Below are 17,500 nucleotides of genomic sequence, written 5' to 3' on the forward strand. Positions count from 1 at the left end.
ATCGAAAGCCTTTCCAAAATTGTGGTGGCTGACTGCAAGAAAAGGAGGGAAAAGTGATGGCCAGAGGGGGCATGTCTATGGTATTGTAAAAGGCTGTAAAAGCTCATGGTCAAGTGTCTACATACTTTATGCCATGCAATGTTAAAAGCAGGAAAAAAAATTTAATGAATAAATAAATAAACAAATTAATTAATAATAATAATAATAATAATACCACTAACACCATTACTAAAAATAATAATACCACTAACATTACTAATAAATAATAATAATAATAATAATAATAATTACAATAACAGTAACAATAACAATAATAATACAACTAACACCACAAATAAATAAATAAATGAATAATAATAATAATAATAATAATACAACTAACATCACTAATAAATAATACTAACATCACTACTAAATAAATAATAATAATAATAATACGACTAACACCTCAAAAATAAATAAATAAATAATAATAATAATAATAATAATATGACTAACATCACTAATAAATAATACTAACATCACTATAAAATAAATAATAATAATAATAACAGTAATAATAATAATACGACTAACACCACAAATAAATAAATAAATAATAATAATAATAATAATAATAATAATACGACGAACATCACTAATAAATAACACTAACATCACTATAAAATAAAAAATTATAATAACAACAATAATATGACTCACACCACAAATAAATAATAATAATAATAATAATAATAATAATACCACTAACATCATTAATAAATAATACCAACATCACTAATAAATAATACTAACATCACTAATAAAAAATAAAATTAAAAATAAAAATAATAATAACAATAATAACACCACTAACACCATAAATAAATAAATAAATAAATAAATAAATAAATAAATAAATAAATAAATAAATAAATAAATAAATAATTAAATAAATAAATAAATAAATAAATAAAAGAATACACTGTGCAGACTAATATATCACTAGATTCTCATTGTATTTGCTTTTTCTTAGATGAAAATGTTATTGTAAATGCAAACTAACCTCTTCTGTCAAACCAAAAAAATAAATAAATAAAATAAATCCTCTTTTATTGTGCACAATCTTGACTACAATATAATTTGAAAAATCGCATGACTGAATATGCATAAATTCCCTAAAAACCCTCTTATAATCTTGTGAAAAGCCTTTCCAGTAAAGTGTTGGCTAGCTGCAAGTAAGGGGGAGGGAGGCAACTCCATATTAAATAAAACTAATAAAAAATATATAAAATAAATAATAATGACAATAATAATAATAAAATAAATCAAAGAAAACACTGTGTAGACTAATATATCATTAGATTTTCAGGGTAGTTGCTTTTTCTTGGATGAAAATGTTATTGCAAATGCAAACTAACCTCTTCTGTGCTCATTCTTGACTCCTATATAATCTGAAAAATTGCATGACTAAATATGCACAATTTCCCTAAAAACCCTCTCATAATCTTGTGGAAAGCCTTTCCAGTAAAGTGTTGGCTAGCTGCAAGTAAGGGGGAGGGGGGCAACTCTATTTTTATTCTAATGGTATTGAAAAAGGGTGTCCAGTTCATTGTCAGGTGTCTACGTACCTTTTGCCATGCAGTGTTAAAAGCAGGAGTAGTAGTAGTAATACTAATAATAATAATAATAATAATAATAATGATAATAATAATAATAGTAGTCGTAGTAATAATAACAACAATAATGATCAAAAATAATAATAATAAAGATTGATGATGATAAATAAATACATAAATAAATGAATAAATAAATAAATAAATAAATAAATAAATAAATAAATAAATAAATAAATAAATAAATAAATAAATAAATAAATAAATAAATAAATAAATAATTAATGAATAAATAAAGTCTTAGCACATCTTCAAAGTCTGTGTATTCCACTAAGTTCATTTTAGGGTTTTTGGGTACATTTATCAGCCATAACATTAAAACCACCTCCTTGTTTCTACATTTATTGTCCATTTTATCAGCTCCACTTACCATATAGAAGCACTTTGTAGTTCTGCAATTACTGACTGTAGTCCATCTGTTTCTCTGCATGTTTTTTTTAACCTGCTTTCACCCTGTTCTTTAATGGTCAGGACCACTACAGAGCAGGTATTATTTGGGTGGTGGATCATTCTCTGCACTGCAGTGACACTGACATGGTGGTGGTGTGTTAGTGTGTGTTGTGCTGGTATGAGTGGATCAGACACAGCAGTGCTGTGGGAGTTTTGAAATACCGTGTCCACTCGCTGTCCACTCTATTAGACACTCCTACCTAGTTGGTCCACCCTGTAGATGTAAAGTCAGAGACGATCGCTCAGCTATTGCTGCTGTTTGAGTCGGTCATCTTCTAGACCTTCATCAGTGGTCACTGGACGCTGCCTACGAGGCGCTGTTGGCTGAATATGTATTTGGTTGGTGGACTATTCTCAGTCCAGCCGTGACAGTGAGGTGTTTAAAAAACTCCATCAGCATTTCTGTGTCTGATCCACTCATACCAGCACAACACACACTAACACACCACCACCATGTCAGTGTCACTGCAGTGCTGAGAATGATCCACCACCTAAATAATATCTGCTCTGTGGTGGTCCTGGGAGAGTCCTGACCATTGAAGAACAGCATGAAAGGGAGCTAACAAAGCATGCAGAGAAACAGATGAACTACAGTCAGTAATTGTAGAACTACAAAGTGCTTCTATATGGTAAGTGGAGCTGATAAAATGGACAGAGTGTAGAAACAAGGAGGTGGTTTTAATGTTATGGCTGATCAGTGTATATACTTACTATGCAACCATATTAATTACATAATGTGTTTTTAAATGTATGTAATTAATTTTTTTTCTGACCATTCAGTCATAAATAAGTGCATGCTAACTGTACACTTCAACCGTAGGCTTACTAATTCATTCCACCCTCACAAAACAATAGAAGAGATGCTTTTATTAGACCTCCTGCAAGCTGCTACTCCTTCTCCAATAATTACAAAGACCATAGCTGTGTTTACTTGCTTTCATGACCACACACTGATGGCTAAACTGCACCTAATTGAAAGCCAGTCAAGCTGGGCCAATGCCCCGTAACAGCCATTACGGCAATTAGCTTTAATTTACCTGCACAAAAACAAACAATCCTGCAGGCAAACAAGGCAAAAATAATTTCCACTTTACAAGAATTAACAACAGCCTGTCTTTCAAAAGCCTGTCACAGGATCCCGATTTAACAATGCACTGTAAATGAATGAGGATGATTATTTTATTATTAAAATAAAATGTAAACGTTTACTTACTTGACCCATGAAACACCATTTATTTATTTATTTATTTATTTATATTTTTTATTATTTAGTCATTATTTTTATTTTCTTTATTTATTAATTTCTTTATATTTATTTATTTTTTAATTATTTTTATTTTATTTTATTTATTCAGTCATGTATTTTATTTTATTTATTTAATCATTTATTTATTTGTATATATTTTTTTTATTATTATTTTTTTTATTATTTATTCATGTATTTATTTTTATTTATTTATTTATTATTATTTTTATTTTATTTTATTTATTCAGTCATTTATTTTATTTTATTTTATTTTATTTTATCTTTTTTATTTACTTATTTACTTATTTTTTTATTTTATTTTTTATTTAGTTATTTATTTATTTTAATTTATTCATATTTGTATTTTTTGGTTGGTTGGTTGGTCAGTGAGGCAAGAAATTTCTTAATGGGAACACACTGTGCTTTTACATCCTGATCATTAAAGCCCTGGAGACCTTAGTATCAATTCTGGATAAACTTTTAACATCATCTCTGCATACAAACTTCTTTAAAAAAGTGCAGTTTTTCTTTTAATAAAGAAAAAAAACACAAAGAATAATAATAAAAAACCATCCTAATTTAAATTTTCCACTTGGTCAACATTCAAGCAGCATAGCAGCTGCTCCACAGAGACAAACTCAACCGGGACGCTGCTAGACCATGCAAATGAACAATTCAGAGGAAAACAGCACAATATATATGGGGTCTTCCCGGTCTGCAGTGGTCAGTATCTATCAAAAGTGGTCCAAGGAAGGAACAGTGGTAAACCTTTGACAGGGTCATGGGCGGCCAAGGCTCATTGATGCACATGGGGAGCGAAGGCTGGCCCGTGTGGTCCGATCCAACAGACGACTTACTGTAGCTCAAACTGCTGAAGAAGTTAATGCTGGTTCTGATAGAAAGGTGTCAGAATACACAGTGCATCACAGTTTGTTGCGTATGGGGCTGCATAGCCGCAGACCAGTCAGAGTGCCCATGCTGACCCCTGTCCACCGCCGAAAGTGCCAACAATGGGCATGTGAGCATTTGAACTGGACCACCTGGGGAACACATGGCACCAGGAGGCATTATGGGAAGAAGGCAAACCGGCGAAGGCAGTGTGATGCTTTGGGCAACATTCTGCTGGGAAACCTTGGGTCCTACCATCCATGTGGATGTTACTTTGAGACGTACCACCTACCTAAGCATTGTTGCAGACCATGTACACCCTTTCATGGAAACGGTATTCCCTGATGGCTGTGGCCTCTTTCAGTAGGATAATGAGCCCTGCCACAAAGCAAAAATGGCTCAGGAATGGTTTGAGGAGCACAACAACCAGTTTGAGGTGTTGACTTGGCCTCCAAATTCCCCAGATCTCAATCCAGTCGAGCATCTGTGGGACGTGCTGGACGAACAAGTCCTATCCATAAAGGCCGCACTTCACAACTTAGAGAAGTTAAAGGATCTGCTGCTAACATTTTGGTGCCAGATACCACAGCACACCTTCAGGGGTCTAGTGGAGTCCATGTCTCAAAGGGTCAGGGCTGTTTTGGCCGCAAAAGGGGGACCAACACGATATTAGGAAGGTGGTCATAATGTTATGCCAGATCGATATGTATATATATGATGTATATCATATTATTATTATTATTATTATTATTATTATTATTATTAATAATAATAATAATAATAATATTATTATTATTACTGTTATTATTAGTATTATTATTATTATTGTTATTATTAGTACTGTTATTATTACTGTTATTATTATTACTGTTATTATTATTATTATTATTATTATTATTATTACTGTTATTATTATTATTATTAGGAAATTATTATTATATTATACATTTAATATAATATATGCAACTTTAACATGTGTTTTTTATTTTATGATTTTTTAAATTTATTTATTTATCTTTAATTTCAAATTCATGCTAAAAGGCCTTTGGTCAGTTGAAACTGTCCAATGTCTGACCTGTTTTGCTCATGTTGGCCCAAACCCCAGAAGGTTTTGTCATTTTTGGACTGGAATGTGTGAGTGTATTCATTTATATTGGACACAGATGGCTAAAATGGTTCAGATTGTTCTAAAAACAAAAGGTGCAGAAGGATCTTTTATATTTTGGACCATTGTCAATTCCTATCATTGTCCAGAAAGCAAAGTAACTCAATAAAGGTCTTGCTTCGGTCGGATTAATTTCACGGTTCCTCTGTATAATCGCTGACGGGCCTTTCGGCATCCCACAAACGCTACGCTCAGCTGCTTTCCCGAAAATAACAAAGTCTCATTACAGAGAATAACAAACCAGATTCTACCTTTGTGCACCTAAACAAACAGAGATAAAACCCATATTTACAGAGAGGCAGAGCGGGAGAGCGAGGAACGTAAAGAAAGATGATTTCTGAAAGATTGTGATCGTAAACCGCTTTTCCATCAATGTTCTAGCAGGGTGTAAATAACAGAAAACTATAAAGCTCTGGCTGTGTCACAATTATCAACATGCTCCTCATGGCGTAGGATTGAGAAGTGTTGAAGATGTTGTTGAAAATACTAAAGATACTGAAAGAACTGAAGCAAGAGGGGCAAGCCAAGAGCCGAAATCCTACTGTTCACCCTCTTTTTGATGTTTGTTTGTCATTAAACCCAAAGGGTAAATATATTATGCATGACTAACCTTCAGCTCCATTTACCATATAGAAGCACTTTGTAGTTCTACAATTACTGACTGTAGTCCATCAGTTTCTCTGCATGCCTTGTTAGCCCCCTTTCATTCTGTTCTTCAATGGTCAGGACCCCCACAGGACCACAACAGAGCAGGTATTATTTGGGAGGTGGATCATTCTCGGCACTGCAGTGACACTGACATGATGGTGGTGTGTTGTCCTGGTATGAGTGGATAAGACACAGCAATGCTGGACTGAGAATAGTCCACCAACCGAAAACATCCAGCCAACAGCGCCCAGTGGGCAGCGTCCTGTGACCACTGATGAAGGTCTAGAAGATGACTAACTCAGACAAACAGCAGCAATAGATGAGCGATCGTCTCTGACTTTACATCTACAAGGTGGACCAACTAGGTGAGAGTGTCTAATAGAGTGGACAGTGAGTGGACACGGTATTTAAAAACTCCAGCAGCGCTGCTGTGTCTGATCCACTCATACCAGCACAACACACACTAACACACCACCACCATGTCAGTGTCACTACAGTGCCGAGAATGATCCACCACCTAAATAATACCTGCTCTGTAGTGGTCCTGTAGAGTCCTGACCATTGAAGAACAGGGTGAAAGCAGGGCAAAAAGGTGGGACGGGGCATAATATAGTTTCAGAATACATCGGCACACACACAAGCTTTAGAGTATTTTGTGATTTTATCGTCCACGCCAAACCATAATACCCACGCTGCATTGCAAAAACATATTTATTAACCTCCAACTCACTACAGAACAGACGATTCCTGCTGGTCGTGTTGCCAAATCCACTCGGATTCATTTATTTTTTCTCTTTGCTTTTACGCTGCACCTCAGCGCACAAACAACTCTGATCGCTCGCCTCTTGTTCATTTTCGGACGTGGTGTCATTAAACCCCTCGTCACTTCTCGCGTGTGTTTTCGTGACAAAACATAGTTTGGGAGACCAGACCGACTCATCCTGGTGATAGATCGTGTAGTGTGTGACCCCCTTATCACCGACCAGCCGTGTATTGAAAAACCATGACTTAAAAGACTCCCGGGTGCAAGAGATCCAGTTGTGTAGTCTGAACTGTACAGCGACCCGGCAACTCTGAAATTCGTGTACAGTAATCCCTCCTCGATCGGTGAGAATCCGCGAAGTAAAAACATGTGTTTATATGGTTATTTTTATAACCCGATTCCATCGGGTTTAGCATTTAGCATCTTGTCATTAAAACCAATGGATTGAAGTAGCACAGCATGCTAACGTCAATATAACATCTCTCTTCATGTAACGATAACGGTTACATTTCCTGACATGCCCGAACTTGCAAATAAAAACACTCGGTACAAGTTTATACAAGTTAAAAATCAATAATATTTTATTTACGTTTGAAAAGAACTCCATTCGTTTGTCCGTACCTTCAGCCATGTTTATTTTTCTGCGAGAGAGTAGCAGCTGACCCGCAATTAATTCTGGGATTGTCTTGATCACTTATGAAGCGTCGGATGCGCACTCATTTTTGAGTGAAAATAACGTTGAAACGTTAAGAAGTGAGGATTTTAAGGCATCTAGGATTTGGAACAGCCTCCTAATCGGGAGCGCGCACAGGATGACGTAAAATGCGTCTATGTAGAGAGAGAGCTAGCTTTTCAAACACACCCCTTGTCTGCAGAAATCTACGAACCAGCGAAAAATCCGCGATTTATATTTAGACATGCTTGCAAATAAAATCTGCGATAGAGTGAAGCCGCAAAAGTCGAAGTGCGATATAGCGAGGGATTACTGTAGTGTGAACTTGGCATTGAGGGCCTTGCTCCTGGTAGTAGTGGGGCTTGTACCAGTGACCATTTGATTACTAGTCCAGTACCTTAACCACTAGGCTACAGCTGTTTAATAAAGCACAAGACAAGGTGTAGCATGATTGAAGATGAGTACAGAAGGGGTTGAAGACGATATGAGCCAAAATGAGACGAGACAATACAAAACAGACCGAGACCAAACTAAATAAGAACAATAGATTAGCCAAGATGACGCTAAACGAGATAAAAAGATGATAGGAATGCCAAGAGAAGTGGAAACATATCAGGACAGACAACAGACATTGTGAGTACAAAATAAAAAAAAATAAGAAATGATGAGATATAAAGGGAGGAAAAAAGAAAACCAGAAAATATTAAAAGAGACTAGATAAGATACAAGAACATATTGGGGACAACCAAGAAAAAGGAAATATACAACACTATAGGACACCAAAAATGATATTAAACTACAAGATTAGATCAAAAGAAATAGTTAAAGACTTAGTGACCTTATGAGACGACTTTCTAATATTGTGTTGGTCCCCCTTTTGCTGCCAAAACAGCCTTGACCCTTCAAGGCATGGACTCCACTAGACCCCTGAAGGTGTACTGTGCTATCTGGCACCAAGATGTCAGCAGATCCTTTAACTGCTGTAAATTGTGAGGTGGGGCCTCCATGGATTGAACTTGTTTGTCCAGCACGTCCCACAGATGCTCGATTAAATTGAGAGATCTGGGGAATTTAGAGGCCAAGTCAACACCTCAAACACCTCACCTCGTTGTTGTGCATCACACTGTGCACCAGTTTGTCTTCTTCCCATAGTGCATCCTGGTGCTGTGTGTTCCCCAGGTAAGCGGCGCACACGCACCCGGCCATCCACGTGATGTAAAAGAAAACGTGATTCATCAGACCAGGCCGCCTTCTTCCATTGCTCCGTGGTCCAGTTCTGATGTTCACTTGCCCATTGTTGCCGCTTTTGGCAGTGGACAGGGGTCAGCATGGGCACCCTGACTGGTCTGCAGCTACTGATATCTGATTTAAGCAATTGAGGATTTGGTCTTGATCAGGGGCTTAACTGTGGCAACTTGGCATTGGTGGGGTTTAAACCTGCAACCTTCTAACTACTAGTCCTGTCAATTACCCTCTGAGCTACCCCTGCCCTAGAGAGGCTTACAATCTAGACTTACAATTATATACAATTTAAGCAATTGACGATTAAGGCTCAAGGGCCCAACAGTGGCAAGCTGGCAGATGTGGGGCTTAAATCAGCAACCTTCTGATTACTAGTCCAGTACCTTTACCTCTGAGCTACCCCTGCCCTAAAGAGACTTACAATCTAGACTTACAATTATCACTTATATACAGTTTAAGCAATTAAGGATTAAGGGTCTTGATCAGGGACTTAAGGGCCTAACAGTGGCAAGCTGGCAGATGTGGGGCTTAAACCAGCAACCTTCTGACTACTAGTCCTGTACCTTAACCTCTGAGCTACCCCTGCACTAAAGAGACTTACAATTATCACTGATATACAATTTAAGCAATTGATGATTAAGGGTCTTGATCAGGGGCTCAAGGGCCCAGCAGTGGCAAGCTGGCAGATGTGGGGCTTAAACCAGCAACCTTCTGAGTACTAGTCTAGGACCTTAACCACTGAGCTACCACTCCTACCTACTCCTACCTTTTCATCCACCATAAGTGCCTGATCTTATACTGTAACTGCTCTATTGACTAAGTAGGTTCAGAAATCACTACAGACACATTCCAAACTCTTGGGATGTTCAACAACCTAAAGTTCAGATGTCCACATACTTTTGTCCATGCAGTGTGGATGAAAACTACGAATATAAGTAACACAGGAGTAGAAAAGAGAATACTGAATATTTAGAGCTGCATATTTAAGCTTGAGGGATGGCGTGTAGAATGCATAAATCTCATCTTATTGCTGAAACTGGCACAATGTGTTCATATACTACACTTTCTTAAGCTGCTCGTCACTTAAACGGGTCTTTTACAGCCTTAACACTGAATAATCAGTAACATTTTATGCTGTTTTTCCCTAAACAATGAAACATAGAAGAATAAAAAAGAAAAAAAAAAGTCTACATTCTGGTACAACCCAGATGACTTGCTATTGCAATTTGATGCTACGTATAGACCCAGTCACTAAAACGAGCCGTTTGGGACGAATGACCTGAATATGAAATATGAGGTGGGCTGGTTTAGAAATTTGGAAGTAGTACAATTCTGACACAGTTAGATCAGAAAAAATATTGTATTATTATTATTATTATTTTTATTATTATTATTATTATTATTATTATTACTATTATTATTGTTATTATTATTATTATTATTATTATTAAAGTATTATACGTATTATTATTATTATTATTATTATTATTATTAACCACAACAACAAAACAATAATAATAATAATAATAATAATAATAATATTAATAATAAATTTTTTTTTTTTTTTTTAATAAGTATTATTATAAAAATTATTTTATTTTTTATTTTGTAATTATTATTATTATTATAATTATAACAATTATTTTTATTAATTATTATTATTATTACTCTTATTATTATTAATATATTAAAATATGTATTAAAGTGTTAAATGTAATGGAAAATAACTGTAAAATGTATATTTAGAATGTAACTTTAGTGGACCTAGGACTGAGCCTTGTGGAACACCCTTTGCCATTTCTCAACAGCCCAACAGGTGTTTTTAATACAGTAGTCAGTATTTTTATATAGTATGTTGTGAACCAGACATAACTATTTATAATAATTTAGTAAAAGCACTGCCTAGAATTAAGCCTTGTGTTGTGGGACACCTATCTTCAGCACAGTAAAAAGGACTGCCTAGAATTAAGCCTTGTGGGACACCTATCATCAGCACAGACATAATTACAGACATGCTGTGCCGGGTACGGGCTCTTGTTGGTCACACCGTTGACAGCCTGTCTTTTCTCTGCGGGTTTGTTTTAGTACAGCCTAGAACTGCCTAGAATCGAGCCTTGTGGGACACCTATCATCAGCACAGACATATATACAGACGCAGTTACTTGAAACCAGGGTACAAAACCAAGCTGAATGACCATGACTAATCGCGAGATGTTAGACGTTCTCTTACCAGCTTGATTGGTGGCGATGTCGACGGAGACGTGCTGTGCCGGGTACGGGCTCTTGTTGGTCACGCCGTTGACAGCCTGGATCTCGAACGTGTACAGCGTGTGAGCCAACAGGTTGCTGATGAACACACGCGTGTCGGTGAGGCCCAGCTGCTGCGGCGCGAACTCCACGCTGTCCTCGCAATGGGAGCACGACCGCCGCTCAGCGTTGCACTTCTTACACACGACATTGTAGACGACATCGCGCCGGCCTCCGGTCTCGCGTGGGGAATGCCATTCCAGGATCACAGATGTCTCGTTGACGATGGACATGACGTTTCGAGGACCGGACGGAACACCTGGGGAGAGGGGAGGAGGAACATCCTGGACTAAGCTTTAGGTGCTTCAGGTGTCTGTTATGGATGTAAAGACTAGCTAGGGCTGGGAGATGTGTGAAATGGGGACAGACTTGATTTATCACTTCTAATGGGCTCAGGGAGTAAGGATCATTAAAAAAGGATTACGTTCTGTGAACGCAATTATGTTTTAGATGTGATAAGCTAAAGAAAGCTTTTTAAATTTGTAATATAATAAAAAAGAGCAATTGATTTTGGAGAAAAATCTGATTCTACTGAGTTTTTATTATTTAAATAGCCTAAGGTGATGATAAGATCATGCACGATTTAATATTTTAAATCTTACACTATGTGGCCAAAAGTATGTGGACACCAGACTAATCTTGTTAAACATTTCTTTTTTTTTTTTTTTACTTAAAAACCACCTCCTTGTTTCTACACTTATTATCCATTTTATCAGCTCCACTTACCACATAAAAGCACTTTGTAGTTCTACAGTACAATTACTGACTGTCGTCCATCTGTTTCTCTGCATGCTTTGTTACCCTCCTTTCATGCTGTTCTTTAATGGTCAGGACTCTCCCAGGACTACTACAGAGCTATTAGTAGGAGTCTCAGAACTGAAATCTGAGGTTGCTCTGAGGTTGCTATGAGGTTGCTATGATGTTGCTAAGGGCATAGACTGACCAAAACTAGACTATTATAGCTACATAATGCCAAGACACTTTCATTAAGAATTGAGGCTGTCGCTCGGGTGGCGCAGCAGTAAAATACGCTAGCGCACCAGAGCTGGGATTTCGGATACATCATATTGAATCTCAGCTCTGCCGGCCGGGCTGGGCATCCACATGAACAACGATCGGCTGTTGTTCACAGGGTGGGATGAGCCGGACCAGAGTTCCTCATACCTGGTGCAATTATAACCTCTGCTGGATCAGGGTGTGGCTCTCCGTACACAAGGCTGATCTGCATATGAACTCGCCTCGTGGAGGTGAAAAGAAGCAGGCGGTACTGCTCAAGTGTCGGAGGGGGGCGTGTGTCAGTTGTGTAATCAGGGTAATTGGATAAGATGTTCTTGAAACAAATAAGGGTTCACGGACCGATTCCAACCCTTGTTCGTCCAACGTGATTCTTCTTTCAGGCTCTTAGATTCAGATAGTGTGGGTTGAGGACGGGTCGTGGTGTGATTTTGTATCTTTTATAGGTCAGGCAGAGAGAATAAAGTAGCTGTCAGCCCCTCTGCGGGCTGAAAGCCGAGCGTAATTCACGCTCGGACTGGTTCGGTGTCCAAACACGGGAGAAGTACTCGCGCTTACACTGCAGCTACTGAGGCGGGCAGATTCTGATGACACGGCAGCACAGCGGAGACATCTTAGCGCATTTAGTTAACTGTTAAATGAAGGTGGAGGGGAGGCAGGGAGCTAAGGGGCCAGTGAGATACAAAGTTTTATCACTTTCTCACCATTTTTTAGTTACTACTTCCTCCAAGATGTGTGTAGTCACTGTAGTTACGCTACACCCCATGTGTACCTCATATAATACCATATAGGAATAAAGTACTATATGTACTAAAGTGCCATATTTAATGAAAAATGACTGAAAAATGTGTATTCAGAATTTAACTTTAGTGGACCTAGGACTGGGCCTTGTGGAACACCCTTTGCCATTTCAATGTAATATATTGTAATGCAAATTACTACTTTCTTCCAAGATGTGTGCAGTCAATGGCCACTTCTTTACACCAGTCAACGGCAGACTCTCAGGGTTACGCTATGCCCTACGTGTACCTCATATGATAACATAGGAATAAAGTACTATATTTAGAATTTAACTTTAGTGGACCTAGGCCTGGGCCTTGTGGAACACCCTTTGCCATTTCTTAATTGCCTGACTAAATACATTTCAAAGAGACAGCAATGCTACAAATTACACTTCCTCCAAGATATGTGCAGTCAATGGCCACTTCTTTACACCAGTCAACAGCGGACTCTCAGAGTTACACTATGCCCCATGTGTACCTCCACTACTCTTCCCCTTCCAACCTTGCTTGACAACAAACAATGTTGCACCCACAAGCAACAACAAATGAAACTAACATGTGCACAAGCAACTTGTGGTTGCCAATTCGCTTGATAGTCATGCCCCATTCAGGAAAAAATGTGAATCACATCTTTGGCTACTTTACCACAATGATAGTAGCTTTGACTTTGTGAGGTCTGTCTGTATGTTAGACACTGTCCATCTAAGGAAGTAAAAAGTCGGGGATCTGGAGAAAGATACAAGATCTTAAAGGCAATAAACTTACTATATATGAACAAAAGAATTGATTGATTGGGGCTAGTCAAGTTCTGTTCCCAACAATCTTTGTAAGGTTGTTTTTTATAGCCCTGACTTTCCGTTTGGTGCATGACCATGCTAAAATAAGAAAGTCTTGACCTCAAATACAAATCTGGTCTTAATATTTCCACCTGTAATTGATTGAATCGTTAATCTAACTGGTTGGGCAGTTTGTCATCCACCTCTTAGGTAAAGAGAAGACAGAAAATCTGTAGGATCCAGAATTTAATCAGAGTTATTTGAATAATGCAGGTATAGACTGTAGACTTAATAAGTGCAATCTTACGGAGTGGTGCTTTTTAATGAAGTGCTCAGGAAATTCATTTTATAAGTCCAGCAGAACGACTGGTGCTCAACAAACACAACTGGTCTTTCGTGAGGGAGGAAAGGTGGCATAGCTTAAGGCTCTCTATTAGTTTTCCACCAAAAAATGCGTTTTTCTCCCAATTTAGTGTAGTCAATTTGTCTTCCGCTGCTGGGGATCACCAATATTTTGCAGTCGTGGTGGGTATATTGCTGCTCATGCCTCCTCTGGCCCATGCGCAGCCCTTAACGGAACTCTTTTCCACCCATGCACTCTGCACAGGTGCCTCTATCTGCCAATCAGGGTCCTTACACAGCGTTTGAAGACCCCACCCACATAATCCGGTCACCCCTCCCTGCAGGCACTGCCCAGCCGACTGGTGGAAATGAACCCAGGAGTTCACAATCTCTGCGCTGGTGTGCTAGCGGAATATCCCGCTGCGCCACCTGGTGCGCTGAACTCTGGTTCTTGAACCGGTTCTGTTCAGGCTTCTTAGAACTTTTGTGCTTTTTGAGAACCAGCCTGTGTTTCCACCAGTTTTTGGGAACCAAATATGCGTAATTGTAGACAACTGAGGTAAAAAGTATAGTAACAAGGTGACAGAGTGCATAGATCACTTGCGAGCATTTGTGCTGTTGTTACAGATGTACAGATCAGTGATAAGAAGACGTAGAAAGTGACTCTGTTCCTCATGTTTGTCGCCATTGTTGCTTTCTTTAGTAAAATGTGTGTTTAGAATTTAACTTTAATGGACCTAGGACTGGGCCTTGTGGAACACCCTTTGCCATTTCTTAATATCCTGACAAATACATTTCAAAGAGACAGCAATACATTTAAATTATAACTTACTGTATAAGTGCAATGCTACAAATTACACTTCCTCCAAGATGTGTGCAGTCAATGGCCACTTCTTTACACCAGTCAGCGGTGGACTCTTAGAGTTATTCAATGCCCCATGTGTACCTCCACTACTCTTCCCCTTCCAACCTTGCTTGAAAGGCTAAGCAGCACATCAGAAACGGTTTCGCAGCTTCTCATATGAAAGCCCCCAAACCTCTACAACTTGACACGCCCACAGATGACGTCACGATATGTGCTGCAAACCCTACATTTACATTTTTGACTTTTAGCAGGTGCCTTTATCCAAGGCAACTTACAGTAATGTGACAGTATACAGTCTGAGCAATTGAGGGTTAAGGGCCTTGCTCAAGGGCCCAACAGCAGCAACCTGGCAGGGGTAAGGCTTGAACCAGTGACCTTTTGATTACTAGTCCAGTACCTTAACCGCTAGACTACAACTGCCCTAGGTTTAATATGATGTGGACCCACCCTTTGCAGCTATAACAGCTTCAACTCTTCTGGGCAGGCTTTCCACAAGGTTTAGAAGTGTGTTTATGGGAATTTTTGACCATTCTTCCAGAAGTGCATTTGTGAGGTCAGACACTGATGTTGGGCGAGAAGGCCTGGCTCGCACTCTCCGCTCTAATTCATCCCAACGGTGTTCTATCTAGAGGTCAGGACTCTGTGCAGGCCAGTCAAGTTCTTCCACACCAAACTCGCTCATCCATGTCTTTATGGACCTTGTTTTGTGCACTGGTGCGCAGTCATGTTGGAACAGGAAGGGGCCATCCCCCACAAAGAGAGTTCCTTTCACTGGAACTAAGGGGCCGAGCCCAACTCCTGAAAAACGACCCCACACCATAATCCCCCCTCTACCAAACTGTACACTTGGCACAATGCAGTCAGACAAGTACCGTTCTCCTGGCACACGCCAAACCCAGACTCGTCCATCGGATCGCCAGACGGAGAAACGTGATTCGTCACTCCAGAGAACGTCTCCACTGCTCTAGAGTCCAGTGGCGGCGTGCTTTACACCACTGCATCCGACGCTTTGCATCGCGCTCGGTGATGTAAGGCTTGGATGCAGCTGCTCGGCCGTGGAAACCCATTCCATGAAGCTCTCTACACACTGTTCTTGAGCTAATCTGAAGGCCACATGAAGTTTGGAGGTCTGTAGCGATTGACTCTGCAGAAAGTTGGCGACCTCTGCGCACTATGTGCCTCAGCATCCGCTTACCCGCTCTGTCATTTTACGTGGCCTACCACTTCGTTCCCAATCACTTCCACTTTGTTATAATAGCACTGACAGTTGGCTGTGGAATATTTAGTAGCGAGGAAAGTTCACGACTGGACTTGTTGCACAGGTGGCATCCTATCACGGTACCGTGCTGGAATTCGCTGAGCTCCTGAGAGTGACCCATTCTTTCACAAATGTTTGTATAAGCAGTCTTCATGCCTAGGTGCTTGGTTTTATACACCTGTGACCATGGAAGTGATTGGAACACCTGAATTCAATGATTTGAATGGGTGAGATACTTTTGGCTGTGTTTTGTATCTCTATAGCCTTGTATCACCTTGCTTATCACTATTGTAATTTCCCAAGGCCAATCACAGCTTAAAAATGGAAAGGTATTATTATTTTAATTCGTCCATGTAACCCTGCTATGCCGAGAGAAAGCTCTTATAAAGCGGTCAGTGCTCTACAGGCCACAGATATCAGTGCTACAATCAGAGAGTAATCAGACCTGGCAGCTGTTTAGCGTCCGATTAGCCACTGATACGACCAAATGAATTGGCTGAATGATTTAGCAGCTCTGTGTTGTGCGAGTTTGATTGTGGTCAGTGTCAATAAAGCACTAAGGTCATCATGTATCTATCGCTATTACAAACAAACACAAACAGCGCTTGCCGTCTAATACCTAGTGACTCTCGGATTCTAGCCTCGGCTAAACTGAGGGTTGGGGTGCCTGGCATACAGACTCTGTGTATACACTGATCAGCCATAACATTAAAACCACCTCCTTGTTTCTACACTCACTGTCCATTTTATCAGCTCCACTTACCATATATAAGCACTTTGTAGTTGTACAATTACTGACTGTAGTCCATCTGTTTCACCCTTTTCTTAAATGGTCAGGACCCTCACAGAGCAGGTATTATTTGGGTGGTGGATCATTCTCAGCACCGCAGTGACACTGACATGGTGGTGGTGTGTTAGTGTGTGTTGTGCTTTTAAACACCGTGTCCACTCACTGTCCACTCTATTAGACACTCCTACCTAGTTGGTCCAACTTGTAGATGTAAAGTCAGAGATGATCGCTCATCTGTGGCTGCTGTTTGAGTCGGTCATCTTCTGGACCTTCATCAGTTGGTGGGTTATTCTCAGTCCAGCAGTGACAGTGAGGTGTTTAAAAACTCCAGCAGCGCTGCTGTGTCTGATCCACTCATACCAGCACAACACACACTAACACCACCCCATGACAGCGTCGCTGACTTTACATCTACAAGTTGAACCAACTAGGAGTGTCTAATAGAGTGGGCAGTGAGTGGACACGGTGTTTAAAAACTCCAGCAGCGCTGCTGTGTCTGATGTGCTCATACCAACACAACACACACTAACACACCACCACCATGTCAGTGTCACTGCAGTGCTGAGAATGATCCACCACCTACTGTATATAATACCTACTCTGTAGTGGTCCTGTGGGGGTCCTGATCATTGACGA

General features: G+C 39.3%; 1 protein-coding gene across 1 annotated transcript in view; it reads right to left on the minus strand.

Moving 5' to 3' along the window:
- LOC134302822 (ephrin type-B receptor 1-B) overlaps positions 1-17,500 on the minus strand; it is a 266,238-nt gene that overhangs the window by 75,329 nt on the left and 173,409 nt on the right. The window contains exon 5 of the mRNA XM_062988035.1: positions 10,961-11,296. Within this exon, the coding sequence (XP_062844105.1) occupies positions 10,961-11,296 (336 nt within the window). The remainder of the gene's footprint in view (positions 1-10,960; positions 11,297-17,500) is intronic.

The sequence above is a fragment of the Trichomycterus rosablanca genome, chromosome 25 (genome assembly GCF_030014385.1).
Source record: "Trichomycterus rosablanca isolate fTriRos1 chromosome 25, fTriRos1.hap1, whole genome shotgun sequence".
Taxonomy (NCBI): domain Eukaryota; kingdom Metazoa; phylum Chordata; class Actinopteri; order Siluriformes; family Trichomycteridae; genus Trichomycterus; species Trichomycterus rosablanca.